The sequence below is a fragment of the Myzus persicae genome, unplaced genomic scaffold (assembly GCF_001856785.1).
Source record: "Myzus persicae strain clone G006 unplaced genomic scaffold, MPER_G0061.0, whole genome shotgun sequence".
Classification (NCBI taxonomy): Eukaryota; Metazoa; Arthropoda; class Insecta; order Hemiptera; family Aphididae; genus Myzus; species Myzus persicae.
In genome coordinates, this window is record NW_019101845.1 from 399,695 (window position 1) to 418,121 (window position 18,427).

Consider the following 18,427-nt stretch of genomic DNA (forward strand, 5'->3'; position numbering starts at 1 on the left):
GTGCACATATTATTTAATATAATAATATCATACAATACGAGCCCTGTGCTTACGTGCAGTATATAATTATTATATGTTAATAACTTGTAATAACCTATATCGATTATGATCGACCACCTGTGCGCAAACCTGATGTAGAAGGAAAATACCTTAATTGTTTTATTTCCCATACACAACTATAATATGGTTTAATAATACCATGGTTGATGGCATGCTTGCATAATTAACTCGGGAATACTGTCAATACTGATATATCAACTGTCAATACGATGAGGCATTTGAGCGTCGATGTCCGCTCGGCGCAGAACACAATATACGTTGAAAATTACGTAGCACGACTAAGGTTGGCACTTCAGGAAATTACTAGAGGGTGGCTAAAATGGAGGAATCGTTCCCGGGAATACAAACAACTTAAACCTATATTTCTATATCATTTTTTTCTAATAATAAATACTAAATTTAACTTCTTATAAACGTTTTTAAATTAAAATTATATATTGTATTATATTTTAAAACTATTTTATTATAATAGCTGAGTAACGATATTCATGCCGAAATAAATATTAGTCGCAGTAAATCAAGAAATGCGAATCTTTCAAATTTAATTTTATACTCTTATTATTATAACTATTATTAATGCTCAACTGGATTTTGAAGTTGATAGGTAAGAAATCTGAAATTGAAAACAAATAAGTATTGAGCCTTGGGTCTGATGTGTTTAATATTTATGACAAAATGAAGCTACAACATATTGTGTCCCCTTACAACTAGTAAATTCTGAATAACTATTATAAATAACTACGTATAACCGATGTGACATAAGCGCCATGTGGTTATTAACATTTACCAGTTATCAATTAACTTCGAATTTTTGTCACGTTTTTATCTTAAGATTTTTTAATCATGTCTAAAAGTTACATTCGCAATACATATTATACTCTTTTATAGTGGCGTTTTATAGCATCGTTGCATATTTTGATATAAAAGTTTGAAATTCAATAAGTATATATTGGACAATTGTGAACCCACAAACAAACAATAAAATTGGCAAATATTTAGCAAACGGGTACTCTTGTAAAATTCCACGATTAACAAGGATTAAGATTTCAAAGCACAGCCTAAAGCTGTTGTTAGTATTTTACATACATAATAAATTAAAGCAGATAGGTATATTTTAAATAATTAAATACCTGCCTATACTCAAAATATGTGGACATAGGTATTGGAAGTGCATAATGATAATTTTCACATTCAGCATATTACAATTGATTTAACATTACTCAGTTTTAATTTAATTATTCAAGTTATTTCATCGTAAATAATAGTACATTATAAAATTCCAATAAAAAATTATCTGTGCAAAAATGCACAATGCTCATATAAGTATTTTTAAATTTTTTTTTATTGTATTATTAATTTTTGATCAGTTTAAAAGAGAATTACAGTTAAATTTGTTTTTCATTTATAATTTAACCACGTATTGTTTTTTATCGAAAAAAAACCTAGAAGTTCCTCTGCTGTATAGTTGGTGTCAAGTGTACCTCGTTAAAATTAGGTCACTGTAATGGATCTGTTAAATTTGAATTCAATGATAAATCACTATATACGAATAAAGATTCTGAACTGAGACGGTATGCAGTCAAACTATACTTCTAAGAATGTTTTATTAAATATTTAATTATTTATGTATTGTTTCATATAATATTACTAGCTATGTTATTAACTTAAACGTCAACACAGATGGTAGAGTGGTGGAAATAGGTTCATTGTAAAGGGACCGGTCCTATATTTAAATATTTGATTTATTGAAATTAATTAGATAATTAATTTAATGTGCGTGTATAAAAGCTTTTTCGTCTCTCGTATGCATTAAAAATGCGTAGGTACATGAATTGTTTGAAAAATGTTTTGTCATACCAACGGTAACAGCTTTGTATGCATATCATCGTGTTACACCCAATATTTATGTTCAATTCGTTTTTCAATTGTAATGTTTGAGTTGTATTTGCATACGGGCTTTTGTTATTCTACCTTTTCTTTTTTATACCCTGTCAAACCAAATATTTTAATCGTAATTTATTATTAATTAATAAACTCCAGTGGCTTCCAAACGTGTACGTATTTGATCAGGATTGTGCGCTACACAAAAGGTTTAAGAACCACTGGCCTATACATAATTTAATCATATTTACTCACATATACTCACTTCCAGTCATCACCCAGAAGAAAACCTAAGAAGCTCTTTAACAAAGTTGCGATTTAAAGTTAAATAATCCCTTTTTAAAAAAATGAAAAATGAATCCTATAGAGTTCTTTCGGTTTGAACCGACATGGGTGATTATAGATTTTTACCGATTACATGGGTATCCTATGCACTACAGATTGAATAAAAACGATCCGATTCGTTCAAAAAAAATTTTACCGGCTGCGGAGTTTGTTTTACTGGTACAATAATTGTGAATGAAAATATCGTTAAGATGTTAAACACTAAAATCGTGTTTGACAAATATTATTATACACAACACTAAAGTACAACAGTGGTTATGGAAGAAAATATTTTATTTGGTATATTATATTATAAATAATTATGATGCATTATATTTGAGTATTTGAATTTTGAATCCATTCAATTTTTACGTATCCACGATACTCGTGATAATATTATATTGTTTATATACGTGTACCTATATAATGTTGGCAGGCAAATCGACCCTACCCCGGGTAGCACGATGACCGTTACCATGGAGGTGGGAGGATGCGTGGGCAGTCTGAACGAGGTGCGATTCGCCGAACACGTGCAGTGCAAGATATCTTTGAGGTTCTTCCCGCGCGGCAACCTGCGCATCGACCTCACCTCACCGCTCGGCACCACGTCCACGCTTCTATTCGAACGACCCCGGGACGTGGTCAGCTCCAACTTCGACGACTGGCCATTCCTTTCCGTGCACTACTGGGGAGAAAAGGTGGACGGCACGTGGACGATGACCGTGCACAACGGCGGTAACCGTCACGTCAACCAGCCCGGTATACTCAAAAAGTGGCAGCTGATATTCTACGGCACGGCCACCAACCCGATACGTCTGAGGTCGGCGCACTCGCAACCGTCGCCGCCGTTCGCCATATCACAGCAACAGCAACAGCAATTGCTGCTCCAACCGTCCAAGGCCTCCACCGCCGGTTTTCCGTTCGCCCAGCTCGGCGGCGGAAACGGAAACGGACAAGTGTCCGGCACCCCGTCCATATACCACTCGAGCATCGCCGAAATATTGTCGCAGGCCGGTTTCCGCAACCTACCCGACGTGTTCGCCGCCGCCGGAAGTGACATCGAGGTGAGATATTAATATCATGTCCGATTTTGTTACGAACCATATAAAATTAACTCGTTATAACGGCGATCTTAGGCAATTATGGTGAGAACTGTTAATATTCTATGCTACAGGAGAGAATTTTTGATACCGAAAAGTCCATTTCCCAAGCACCGAAACTTTAAAATGTCCAGATAAAGCTTACATCCGTGGAGTTGACACCATCAACTTGTAACAATACCGCAATGTATTTACACTGGTATAATTTGTTTTTATTGGAGGGCGTTAAATTCAAGCTCCTCCCCCCCCCCCCCCTTCCAAAAAAACTTTTTTTTTTATTTTTGCAACTAATTTTTAAAATTATTGTAACCTCGAAATCACTGTGGAGGAATCGATCATTCAAGGTGGTTTTGTTCCCCAATTTAAAAAGATTGTAAACAATTATAATTTATTTATGGATGTGTAGCTAATATATTAGTATGAAAACGGTGCCTGGAAAATGAACCTCTCGAAATCACAAAATCGTTGCAGATGAATTTGTGTAACAAGTTATTTTCTTCCTGATAATTTGGATGCAAGTTACACAATAAATTATATATATATATATATATAATTATATAATATAATTATATTAAATATATTATATATAATTATATATTAATTTAATAACGTACCACACTATCGAGGTTCCACTATATTATACCTATAGTATACATGTGTCGTGGGTGTTCGATGAAACGTCGAAAAATTAAGTTTTGGTTTCAAAACAATGTTTTTGCGATTTGCGTCGTCAAAATATTATGTCTGAAAGGGTGACAACTGATTGAGCTCATTTTAAAAATTCTACTTATAAATTAATAATTGTTTTCCCACGAATATTGACCAATAATAATAGCTTATTCCAAACATTTTATCTGAAATTAATAAACCACTAGCGCCCTAAGATATCAAAAAATTCAAAAAATCATTTGTGAATAAAAACAAATATTTCAAACCAGTACTGAATATACTTGGACTAATATACACAATTTTTTGTCAATGTTAATATTCGTTAAAATACTGACATCGGGTCCATCACAAACCAAATGATACAATAATGTCGGAAACATGCGTATTGCGGTCACATATTATCACATTACAAAATATGGCTCATATTTGTTGTCAGATAGTGAATGAACTTTAATTTTATGTAGGTACTTTCTATATTATTATCCTTGTGTCGATAATGCATGATATTTATACGTTGCAGTGTTAAACTGAACAATTTTTGTAGAAAGCAATTTTTACATACCTATACAATACACAACAGGATTTTAATATTATATCCAAAGGATAATATTTTCCAAAACTTCCAATACGTACAATATAATATTCTGTAAAATATAAACGTCCACAATGAATTCTAATTTAAAAATAACGGTCTTTTGACGTGTAAAACTATATAATATTCCTTCGTAGAATTTGTAAATAATACGGTTGACTTTGTGCTTTCTACTCCGACGCGCAATCCACGGGAAATAAGCGATGACAATAGTGTCATCGGACCGAAGGTGATCCAGACAAGTTTCGCCATTACACAACACCATATAACATGAACTCACTCGTGCATGACTTTTTAAAAAATGAGCGACAACAACTTATCAAAGTTTGAGGTAAAATATCCAAATTGTGCTCAATTGGTTGACAGTGCGTTAAAACGACTAGATATATTATCGGTCTTATACTCCAAAAAAACTTTTAAGAAATAGCTTAAGTTTGAATTTGGTTTTTTGTTCTCTTGTGCAATTTATTAAAAAAGATACTTTTTAATATAAAGCGCTTTTGTGACATCAATATAGGTACATAGTATATTGACTTTACAGACGGACTGCACCGTTCTCGTGATGAATTTATTCGTCAGCCCAATCAATAATTTATAAGACCATAAAGTTCTGCTAAAAGAAGAAATAATACTTTTTCCGCATCGAGACTATATTTAGTTCATACAAATAGGTACACAATGTTCTGTTCTACATCGGGAAATGTTAGGACAACGGAGTAATAAGTATTATACATATTACTCCTGTCGAATATTTTTGTTTGAGGAATACTAGAACATGGTCTAATTAATTAATTAACTGGGTTATTAGGTGTTTAAGAAATATACGGTAAGGTATATGTACGTCGTATGTCTTGTTATTGTTATTATTATTCACTAGCTCTTGGTGGATCGTGCCTAGTGTATTATAATATAACGTGTTACGTAAGAGATAGTATAATTTTTGTTAATACTTTAATATTATAATATTATGTTCAACTCTTTTTCCCCATTTTGACATCCTTTTTAAAAAAAAAACTTTAAAAAGTCAGGCGAGTTGCTAGCAAAAGCTTATCGGTTACACGTTGTAACTGCACAAAAAGATTCTTATATATACTTACTCTATGCTAAACCTCTCCTATTATATACAACATTGAAATAATTCTAAAAAGCTCAAATTATCTCATCTATTCCCGATAGGTTTCATCCTCCGTATACCCACCCACATGCCCATTATGCAAACACTGACGTGACGTAATGTACTTCTCCTTAAGCTAGGGGATCAATATATTTTATATTAACGACCTGACAGCGACGAGAAGCAGAATCGAAGAATCCTCCCACGGCGGATTAAATGACGTTTGATTCCTCGTAGTCCTTTTTTTCCTTTTTATTTTTTTGTAATTGATCTCTTTGTGCGTATACAAAACAACAGAGACATTCGTAAACTAATGTTACCTAATAAAAAACTCATTATTTTTTTTATTTTTATATTTATACATTTTCAGTGAAATTTCTCCGAAATTGCATATTACAAATCAACCGTATAAAACGACTAATGTTATACATGTTTTGTGTGTTTGTATTATATGTATGCAGACGTCAGTCACGTCGCTCACCAGCACGCGCTCAAACTCGCAGACCACCCCCGCCGAAAGGCCGATTGATGGACAGACGATTTTGCACGATTGCGACCCCGAGTGCGACGCTTTTGGCTGTTACGGCAAAGGTCCCACGCAGTGCGTCGGCTGTCGAAACTTTAAGCTCGACAAGTAAGAGACTAATGCATGTATATTTTGTATTTCTGTGTGAATGTTGTATTATCGTAATGTATGAAATAATATGATTGTTTTATATCATGTACCCAAACCAGCACATGGGCGTTTTCTGTTTTGTAACAGACGTATAATATATTAATATTGTGTGTATTCATATTTTGTCAGAATTAGCGTATCACGAGTGTGACGTAACGTATATGTCAACGATATTATTACACGACGTTTAGTATTTGTGTGCTAATTCTGTATGGCAATAACGGTTATTTAACGGCGTCAAATTATAATATATATATATATAGGTGCATAGCAGCAGGTGTCTGCAGTGATTATTATCGAATACAACTCGAGGAACCGTCGAAAATCAATAATCGTGCCGGTGCGATCGTAGGTATTTTATCTCCGGCGCAAGGATAAAATATTAAAATGATTTCAACGGTGTACACGTGTATACATTTCATGAATTCGGTCGTGGTAACCGATTTGTCGTGTAACACGGATGCTGTCATATAATCGAGTTATACCTATATGCGTGTTATATTATGTAGACGCCTGCGTTCTTGAATAATACACGGAGAGAAATTTAGTTCCTCAACACTTAGAAATAATTATTTATGATCATTCTGCGAGTCATTTGGTTTCGACGAACGAATAAACAATATATTGTACCTGTATAAAAGCGAATTCAAATCGCGATAGAAACGTGCCGTATAAATTATTCTCATAATGAATCCATTGAAATCGGGTTGTAGTAGGTATCACACAGCTGTTGACCTCAGCATACGCACAGAACTGATTTTATTTATTTAATACTCAGTCATTTATTGTGAATATAACATATTAAACCGGCCATAAATCAAAGTATTAGCCCAACGGTCTTTGTAAGTTATGTACCTACCTATAGTTTTTATTAAAATGTAAACTTTACTTTTTTTAATATATATTATATTATATTATATCTCTATAATATAGTATATAGTACCTACGTTTTCAGTTCAATATCAACGAAGAAATGTTCATAATGGTTAGCCATCTTTTAAGGTTTATATTTTATGCATTTTCTTACTAACAAAAAAAGTAAACACATTTTTATACCGTATAAATACAAAACGCAAAAAAACCCTACTGAAATAGAGGTAAACTCGTAAACGCTAACACAATAAAACAGACGCGTTGGTTTTGCGCTTGTTTGTTGTACGTATTATAGTGATACACTGTTATGGCAATGTACTTTTGCCATGCAACTCCCGTGAAATAATAATAAACAAAATTCGATCATTGGCATTAAACAAAGTTAGATATGCGCACCTAACGGCTATAATAAAATATATATATTCAATGGTACAACGCACGCATACGCGATTTAAACTATATTTCGAATGGAAAATAGAAGTATATACCTACTATTTCTAAGTTGGCCGTGGTGTTGTAAATATTTTAAGCATTCGCGTTTCAAAAAAACAAACGCCACTATAGAATTAGAGAACTTTGAAAATGCTATGGTGTGACCTATATATATATTATATAAATATATAATGTGTAAATAAATGGATAAAAATGAAAAGTTGTGAGAGTATTTTAAAATAAAAAATATGTTATCCGAACAATTTTATAACTAAAATATAAATAAACTTTTAGGGAGCTGTCAATCCCAAATTTTAAAAAAAAAAACAAAACAAAAAAAAACTTGCGAAATAAAAAAAAAATCGAAAAAGTAAAAATAAAAATATAATAATAAATAAATAACTAAGTAGAAAGTTTTAAATTTCATGCATTACCTTCACATTAAATGTTCTACATGGTCACCTCCGAAAGCTATGCAAAGTTGTATTAATGAACGTAACCGTGTTTGGAACACTTACTGTGTTTCGCGCACAGCGTACATTTGTGTTTTGCGACTTTCGTAATGCGATTTCTCAGTTGTTCAACCGTTGTTATCTCTACGGCAGAACTTTTCATTCGCCACTCGTCGTCTCCTAATTCATCCTGTTTGCTGCGTGTCTGCAATATAGGTACTGCACACATTGTTGAAATTTATACATTATATAACCAAAATAGGTCCACGAAAAGGTTTATTCGGTCGTCGAACAAGTTTGAGCTCCGATAACATATTATTGAAATCTCTGTGTATATATTATATATACAGCAGACAATAGATATATGTCATATTCCGCTCAAAACCCATTATTTTGTATTGGTAGGTTACTTAGCAGCATTGTTATTTGTTTGTCATTTTTCTAAAAAATATTTTATTTCCTACGTTGTACTTCTTTTCTTCTCGTTGTTATTAGACATCTTATATATTTAGCGCGTGAAACTCAATACGTTTGTGGGCGTTTACTCACGTAGGGTTGGGTGTAATATTTTTGAAATGTTTACGTTAAAGCAACAGCAGAGACGTCACAACCATTATAAATGAAATATAATTTTTGCATCGCAATTCTGCTATTATTATATTTATAAAGACGATGGATGGTGTGTCTCTCGTCTGAAAATGTCTTTTGACGTCAAATTTAATTTTAATAAGCTTTGCTGTAGGTACATCATTTACTATCTATCGGTCTCCACAATATAATAACAATAGTAGAATGATTCCTATATGTATAGCGAATTCAGAATATTTATTTGCCAATTATCTTTATTAAACTTACAGAGAACGAAAATATGGTAGTGATGTTATTATGTATTGTAAAATATTTATATCAAACTAATGGTATCCCGAGGTCAAGAAAGTTACATTTTTTTTTTTGATAACAAACTATAATATCTGAACATTTTGATATCATGACTGGGGAATTGACCACATTTAAATTGCACAATTCACAAACCACCCTTAAACAGGGCAAGCTTGTATCCAAATATATATTTTTTAAAAATATATTATATTTTAGTATTTTTGCTTGTATGCAATATGCATTACATCGACATTGCTTCGTACCCACCCCACGGTGGGTACACATTTAATAATGTAATTTTTATTTTAATATTATTCATTGAATTTCCGAATATAATGAATGTCAATAAAAAATAATGTAATACAAAATAATATAAATAAATAGTTATCATACAACCCTTAAACTAATAATAAAATTGGTTTTAATGTATTCTGCGAAATTATTATTACAAGTGTAATATAATAAAGTGTACTTGCAACTTCTAACGTGATTGAACTTAAAAACCTCGATGGGTTTTGAATTTAAATTTTAAAGTGTTCAGATTTTCTAACAGATAAAAAAATTGATTTTCCCATAAGGAAATTTTACTCGTTAATTTACTTTAAAATATTCATCTCTAGTTTGAAACACTCCCGTTCAATTGATTATTAAACATTTTAGTATTACATTTTGCATATAGTTAATAATATTGTTTTGAATTTAATCAGTTGTTGTACTTGGGATGATAAATTGCATATTAATAACACAACTCAAAACTTAATTTTCCTTTACTCGTAATTTATTTATTATAAATTTATAATTGTATAAACAGTTAAATAAAATACCGTTTATAAACAGATTTTCAATACTTAAAGTTTAAATCTTTAAATTGTAAAATACTGTTTAGAGTATTTTTTAAAAATTAGAACTCTATTTATTATTGTTCTTCTAAAGCGGACGCAAATATTAAGTACATACACTTGTAATGAGTCATTTTAAAACTGAAAATTTTAATTAATTCTGAATTAATTAAAACATATTGATGAGGTGATTTCCAAATTAGTACTTTGAAACTTATTAGTAAATTTATTCCCAAAATTTTTTCGCGCTCCTCCTTTGTAATATTATATTTTTCTAAAATTTAAAACTAAGATAAACACTTAAATTTACAAAACAAATTGAGTATTGATTATCTACCACATGACGTGTGTACTTCCCATACACGGGCGGCCTCACTGCTTTTATAGACTCTGAGTAGAGCGTGGGAGATATTTACAACGGATGATGTATTTCTTTTTCTTGTTTCCCACATTGGAAAATATTTTTGAACAATAAAAATAATCCAAAAGTTTCTTTAGATTGAAAATAATATTGAACATAATATATTGAACTCGAGAGTTAAGAGAGTGGTGTTTAGATTTTCCTGGTAATTTAAAATAAACGCATTCCAATAAACGCTGAAATGTATTGCTTACCTGACACCTATTTTTTAGAAAATCTCAACCATTTTTTGGTTCCGAGCTATTATAAGAATCGTTTTACAGATGTGATAATTTATCATTTCTTTCAAATACATAAGTACACCCGTTCCAGACGCTCATCCATACGTGTATCATCCCTATACCTCACTTAATCAAGAACGGAAATGGTGTTTTACTTGGCGGAAAAGATTATCTATTAAAAAATATTTCTTTTTTAAATTAGCACGAGTACCTCTGTCCATCGTTATCAATGTTTACGAATATATTGTTTCATTTATTTTCAGTACTTGTGTCAGTCGTTGCCCACCCCGCAGTTTTCCGAACAAGGGCGGCGTGTGCTGGCCATGCCACGAGTCGTGCGAGACCTGTGCTGGAGCCGGACAAGACAGCTGTTTGACATGCGCTCCCGCTCACCTGAGGGTTACCGATTTGGCCGTTTGCTTGCAACAATGTCCGGACGGATACTTTGAAAGTAATTATTTTCTACGTCTCTAGACATCGTTTAACTAATGAATTTGACCAATGCTTCCGATTTGCTAACCCGTCTCGTTGTTTGTACACTTGCAGATACGGAAGAAGGCACTTGCGTCGCTTGCGGTCCAAACTGTGGAAGTTGTGAAGGTCGTCCCGACCATTGTACTAGTTGCGAACATCACCTGGTACTCCACGATAATCAGTGTTACGCAAACTGTCCAGTTAACACATACGAGACCAACGATTACCGGTAAGACTACAACACTGTATATTCTCCTCAGCTCAGTTTTGTTAAGTATTTGTGTATACAAGAGTTAAAATACTTGTATTATAAAGTAATTAAATCGTATTTAAAATGCCATTATTATTGATATGGTCAAAAGAATTATAATTTATACACGTATAGAAACCATCCGTTCCTGGATGAACGACGGATGAACGTTACACCGAACAAATTATGCCACCAAAGTGTAACAATGACTTATTTAAAAAATATATTATGATATAAATATAAATATATTCTTATTCTTATTTTTTTTTAAATATCTTAGTTATAAATTCTGAAATACCTATGTTAAACAAAACATAATTGTATCATTATCTTATTAAATACTGAAAGTTAAACATTTTTTGAGTAGTATTTTAAATACACTATTTAAAAGTATTCTTAACAACACTGCTTCCCAGTCCTTTTATATTTTTTCAGATCGATGGTCGATCCGTTAAATTGACATACTGTTAATTATTATTAATTTTCCTGTCATTATCCTTTATTTCCTATATAAATGACGCCACTATTATTTGGTCAATGAGTGAGTGGTTCAATTTCATTATAATAGACCTATACACTGTCATATTATGTATGTAAGAATTTATAAAACCGATTTCATGATTAAACATGTTTGAAATATATTCCAGATGTGGCTCTTGCGATGCCAAATGTGAGTCATGTACCGGACCAAATGCCGACCAGTGTATAACTTGCAAGTCGGGTTATTTCGAACTCAAAGGCACATGCCATTCAAAATGCCCAGATTTCTATTATCCGCACCATAAACGTCACGAATGTTTAGACTGTCCTGTGGGCTGCGTCACTTGCAATTTGACCGAATGTCACTCCTGCGACCAGGGTTTCACGTTGAACAAGAAAGGTCGATGCTTAAAAACCGGCAGTCAACAATGCCAATCAGGTGAGAAAACAGAAATACATATTTTGTTTACCACAACGGGGTTTAAGCGCCATTCCGCTTAGCAAATGATCAACCAACGATCGTAAGACGCCAACATTATTCTTATTTTTTGAATCACTGAAGCAGGCCAGTTCTGGACTGGAACTCAGTGTCAGTCGTGTCACGGGTCATGTGAAACTTGTAGCGACTTCTCCAACGAAAACTGTCTGTCTTGTCGTTCGCCGACCATGTTCCAGTCTCCCGGCTCGTGCGTGGAACAATGTTCACCCGGGTTTTACCCGGACTTAAGATTCGGCAACTACGCTACGTGCCAACCTTGTCCGCATCCGTGCATAGAATGCGTGTCACGCACCAACTGTACAATGTGTCACTCGCCTTTGCTGCTGCAAACCGGCCAATGTCGTACGACGTGTGCCCCAGGGTATGTATATTATAACTTATAATGTATAATTTGCACCAAGTGATCCCAAGACTGATCCTGATTTTATAAATCAGTATTTGTTTTTGATTAAAAAAAAAAATTCATACATTTTGAACTTTGAAGAAACTTTAAACTACATTTTTTTATCATATTGAATAAATATTAAATAATATTGAAGGTAATCATTTTAAATATTCTCTTGAGACCTTATGTCATCTTATATTTTTAGTACAGATATTGAATATTAAATAAATTGCCGGTTTTAATTGTTGCTCAAGAATATCATATTTTGTAGCACCGTAGTATGACCAATCAAATTGGTCACCCTGCATTTAGATATGTTTGTCATCTCACGTGAATTTGGAACAATTGCACTTTTGTGGCAGACAGACCATGATCAATGAACAATTTATTTACCATTAATTATGTAATATCTTAAATAACGAATGGGCTTACAATGTGTTTATAGATATTATAGTGACGTGGGCTCGTGTGCCAAATGTTACCTGAGTTGTATGACGTGCAGCGGCCCCCGCCGGGACCAGTGCGTTAGTTGTCCACGTGGATGGCAGTTGGCCGCCGGTGAATGTCATCCCGAGTGTCCGCAAGGCTTTTTCATGTCGGACTTCGGTTGCCAGAAATGCCACCACTACTGCAAGACTTGCAAGGGTAAGTTCAACGTTTGGGATCATCTACCCCAGCCACTCATCTCATATATATAACAAAAAAATTATTATTTATTACTATCGTATTCTACAGTGAATTATCTACAATTCGTACCTATTACAGCAATAATTGAATAACTCGAGAGAAAAAATATGATCTCTGAGTTTACTGTACACTCGCTGAGCATATTATAAATACTTCGTCGAAATGTCAAATAGAATTAATAGGTTGTTCGATAAATCGATCATTATTTTTCTCCAGCACTCTACTGTTTCCTAAAATTTTCAAAATTCGGATAGTATACTTAATTTACTATAATATAAGAAAATATCAGTAAAAAAAAAAAAATGAAAATATGTTCATTTGCAATTTACGCCACAAGGACAGCATATCTAAATATTTGTACAGCACACTTTATTAGTGACGTACTAAGCCACTTGGACGTGGTGGCGTAGCTGCCCACACCAGTACACCCCACCCCTCCCCCGCCAATCGTAGGTGAAAATATGCAAACCTCAAATCAATAAAAGTATTTTTAGATTCAAATGAATGTTCTGATTTTACAATTTGCATATTTTTATTTTTGTGCATGCATACACTACATGTATAAATATACACTACGTGTATAAATAGTCGAAATCATGGTTTTAATCACGAGGGTGATGTCTTATGGCAAATTGTATAAAGTTGATACATTAAAGATGTGAAAATTAAAATTTCCCGTTAATTTTCAAAGGCGTCGGGTAAAACCAGTTTTTGACAAAATCAATTTTTTGGTATAACACTTGATTTTCTTTTTGCATTTTCTATACACAATCAAATTTTCAAAATAATTTAACTCTGTTTGAGCTATGTGCAAGCATAAAAAATTGTTAGTAGTTTTTCTTTAATTATTGTCGATATAAACATTTTGGCCCGGTCAAATAACTTGAATATATTTTTTACTTTTACTTTTATTTTTGTCTAAATTTAAAATTTTGACAAAATTCGTTAAAATCACGAACATTTGCATTTTATATTGAGTTAGAAATTATAAAAAATTTCTTTTGATGTCTAAGATTTGAAAATTTAATAAAAAGATTCTTCATAAGTTTTTTTCCTACCTTAAACAAAAAAAAAAGTTTATCGGAAAGTCAAATTAATTTTTTATTATAAGCGTTTGAAGTTTAAATTATTTCGACATTGGATATTCACCCGTAAACTAACGATTTTTAATGGGACGATTTTCTTATTTTCTTTTAATTCAAAAACGAACAACCGTAAATATTTGAAATGTTCACCAAATATTAGTCTTAAATTGATAATACAATTTAAATATAATATACAATTTCATAATTGGGTTATTATATTTATTATTGATTACACACTTTAATTTCGTAGGTACTGCGTATTCAATGTTTCATACAGCACAAATGTGCTGCACAACGTGTGTACTACTGTACACTGTTTTAGTCCCCGACTTACGGATAACTTCGAAATGTTTATAATTCTAATTTTGTATTTTTAAGTTCTGTAAAGATGATAAAAGAAATGTTCGTAATATCAAATATATATAAAATAAAATGCGTTGTCTTTTGCAGGCGAAGGCCCACTGCAGTGTACGTCGTGTCCACCTCACTTCATGCTCGAGGACGGCCTGTGCTCAGAGTGCTCGGGGTCACAGTACTACGACCCACCCACGCAGCTGTGCAAGCCGTGTCATGCGTCGTGCCGCGCTTGCAACGGACCTGGCCCGTTTAGCTGTTCGGCCTGCATGTTCCCGCTGCACCTTGACCGGAAGAACACTCAGTGCGTGTCGTGTTGTGGACCGCGTCCGCATGACGACTGCTGCAGCTGCAACTCGGACACCGGCGAGTGTCACAACTTGACGCCGGCCGAAAAGCGTCGGACATCCGTGGACAACGAACTGGACAACTTGGTCGCGGCAGAGTCTATCCGTCGCGATCCGGTCGTTCAGCCACTTAGCATTAAGGCCGACGCGACTTTATTCGGTTACTTGGCCTTGGCCATGTTTGCTTCCGGCTTGGTCGTATTGTCCGTAGTAATGGTGAGTATCAGCTCAATAATATAAATCAAATATATTTCCGCCTGCTGTGGTGGCCACAAACGTTCGTCATTCGGCACAGATGCTCGCACAAAAAATTAATATCTAACTTTTACTTCCCACCTCCACCTCCTCTGACATAAGTCGTTAAGCTATTATTGTTTTTAAATCTAAACCTGCAAGATCTTAAAAATCTCAGCCCGTGCATACCAACCTAAATGGTTCTTTCTCGTGATTAGTACAGTTATACAATTTTTAGATCAGTTCTCGTCATTTTTTCTTTTACTTTTCTTTTCTTTGAGGACGGGGTAAGCAACTTTTGTCTCGAAGACATTCTCCGATTGCTCCTGATACTCCTCTCACCCCCCCCCCTGCCCATCTCATGTTATTATCGACAACCGAACGCATGTGTCTGTGGATCGGTGTACAAAATGGCACGAGTTCACCCTAGGGAAAAGAAGTTTACGTAGCTCACCAACCAGAGAGAAAGACCATGGTTGGTCTGTAGTACTCTGTACCCTTTCGCTGTTTGGAAACGCTACAATGAACAAAAATTAAGGTAGGCAAATAGTTTATTAACTCAAGGGCCGCGGGAAACCGATCCAACGCCCCCCCCCCCCAACCGACAACTCTTTACGAAAAGATTTATATTATCTCCCCGTCGCGGTTGTGTGCCTTATAGAAATACGAAATTCCGGTTTTCCGGACGATAGCTATATTCATTTGAATTTGTACTGCAACCAACGCCATCGCAGAAATATGCAAAGAATTCTCTGCCCGGTCATCACTGCCGGAGACTAAATTAGATCTAGGGGCGTACGCAGAATTATAATTGTCGTCTGGTTCTCTGGTGTGGTTTTAGGAATGAAGAGTACTGTTTTTTGATTTTTAAAAACCAATCATCGTACCCCAGTGAATTGCCTAGCTCATTACGCGCATCATGTCGTTGACGTTTGACAAACCCTTCGGATAGTGTCTTTAAAAATCATTGATAACGTTGCTATTTTTGCCGTCTATAATGTAGGTGAAACGAAAGCAAAGAAAACACTCGGGTTACGTGAAGTTGTTGCGGCCGCAGGGTGACATGCACTTGGAAGACAACGACAGCAGCACTGCGCTGTTCGCCGAAACGTGACCGGCTCGGTCGACACCATCCTGCACTCGGCCACAATACACGCCAGTCCACGCGGCGTCTGACCGGCTGCAGCATCAGTGTAGTCCGGCGGAATGTATATTTTAGAACACGCGGAAAAACATTAGAAAACAACCAACAAACAACAACAGAAATGATGATGATAATAATATTATTATTATTATTATTATTATTATTATTATTATCATTATCATTATTATTATTATTAGTGCGTAATGCGCCTTCTCGCTATTTGTGTCTGATCACTCTCTGTCATAGCCAAACCTTATATACATATTATTATAATACCCTGTGTTTTCCAACGGCTCATCTTCGTCGTCGTCGTCGTCCTCTTCCTCCACCAAATCTACTACTTCCCACTCTTCCTAATCTTGTCTTTGCTGAATCTCAATACTGACGATATCGTATTAAAATATTATTGTATTAATGTTATTTTGCCGCTTGTTAAAAGGACAAACAATTCATTTCAATAGTGTTATTAATTTTAGTTTTGGCATGAGTTCCTTTTCTAATGTAATCGTCTCGAATCGTATTTCTTTTACATTCCATATTTTTTATTATTTTTTTTACTTACTTTAAAATCGATGCTCTCTTTTCAAAACAGAACAAATTACTTAATTCAAACATGAATATATTATCATAATACACATGTTTTGGCATAAAATGTATGTCAACTCGACGAGTCGAGTGCATCAAAACTTTTTGTTGTTGGAGTATTGCCTCACAAGTTGTAGATTACCTACCTCTAAGTTAATTTTTTTAAGCTTATAAGTTATACGATCAATACGCAGAATAAAAATATACTTAAGTTAAACTAATTGAAAAATTAATATTCCATGTAGGCTACAGTAGACATTTATTTGCCGCTCACGGTATTATTCTATGTTTATTTTAATTACCCTATCGTTATAACTCTTAATAACTATTTACATAAAATGTGTCAAGGATAAAATCACCATGTGTTTTATTTAAGTATTATTGTTTTCATTTGTTTATATTATAATATTGTTATTATAAATTATAATTATATCAATCACAACGGGTTAATTATTATTATTATTAAATGAAATTAATGACGAAAAAAACATAGAATTATTGCATGTTGCCATGGTGATAAATATATTGTATAATTTTCTGTTGCTACTTCTATCGATATATTATGATCAAAAAAGGAACAAAGAAAATGAAGAGCTAACTAAAAATGTATTGCTTAACCGTTTATATTTGTGTAAATAGAAACCCTATTAAATTATAGCAAATATGTAGAATATCCCAAGTTTATTATTATTATTATTATTATTGTTTTTATCCTCCATGGAAGTTATATACTACTTAATGCAAAAATAATTTATGTGTTGTGTTGGATCTTTACAATTAGGTATATTATTAAATAGAACAATATTATTATTACCATTTATTTATAATCTATACTCGACATACCTAGGTAACTAATATTTAGCTTATATACCGTTTATGTACCTGCATATCGACGAACATTGTTATTGTGTACTCGTCCGTTTTCTACTTATTTTAAACATAATATATTATGTCAAATTGTTATTATGATAAGAATGTCAGGAAAATACTCTTAATTATGAATCTTATATATTATGTATAATGTATATTTATTCCGTATTATGGAAACCAAAAGCGTACACATCATTTGCGAACACTGTTCAAAATGTCTGTGATTCAGTTTGTAATATGTAAATATTATTTTTTTTTTTGTTATGTTCCAATAAATTATACCATTATTGTAAGGTTATATAAATATAAATTCAATTATCAAAAAAAAAAAAAACATTTGTTTACAAATACTGTGTGATAAGAAACTTAAAAATATTTATATGATATTATATTATGTTGTACGATTGTTATATCCTGGTGGAGGGAGTTAAAAATTGAACAGTGAATAAACAAAGTATTCTGGCAAAGTATTAAACATTAATGGTAAAACATTAATGATT

At 33.3% G+C, this 18,427-nt stretch overlaps 1 protein-coding gene across 3 annotated transcripts in view; it reads left to right on the plus strand.

The window, feature by feature from the left end:
* Positions 1-18,394, plus strand: part of LOC111030579 (furin-like protease 2) — a 135,946-nt gene extending 117,552 nt beyond the window's left edge. For 2 of the 3 annotated variants that reach the window (XM_022310137.1, XM_022310135.1), the window contains exons 12-20: positions 2,702-3,329; positions 6,202-6,374; positions 10,797-10,984; positions 11,080-11,236; positions 11,905-12,176; positions 12,300-12,597; positions 13,067-13,266; positions 14,844-15,310; positions 16,332-18,394. In XM_022310137.1, coding sequence (XP_022165829.1) covers positions 2,702-3,329; positions 6,202-6,374; positions 10,797-10,984; positions 11,080-11,236; positions 11,905-12,176; positions 12,300-12,597; positions 13,067-13,266; positions 14,844-15,310; positions 16,332-16,442 — 2,494 coding nt within the window. In that variant the 3' untranslated portion in view covers positions 16,443-18,394. The remainder of the gene's footprint in view (positions 1-2,701; positions 3,330-6,201; positions 6,375-10,796; positions 10,985-11,079; positions 11,237-11,904; positions 12,177-12,299; positions 12,598-13,066; positions 13,267-14,843; positions 15,311-16,331) is intronic. The other variant, XM_022310136.1, reaches the window with a different exon arrangement.
* Positions 18,395-18,427: the final 33 nt, after the last annotated feature.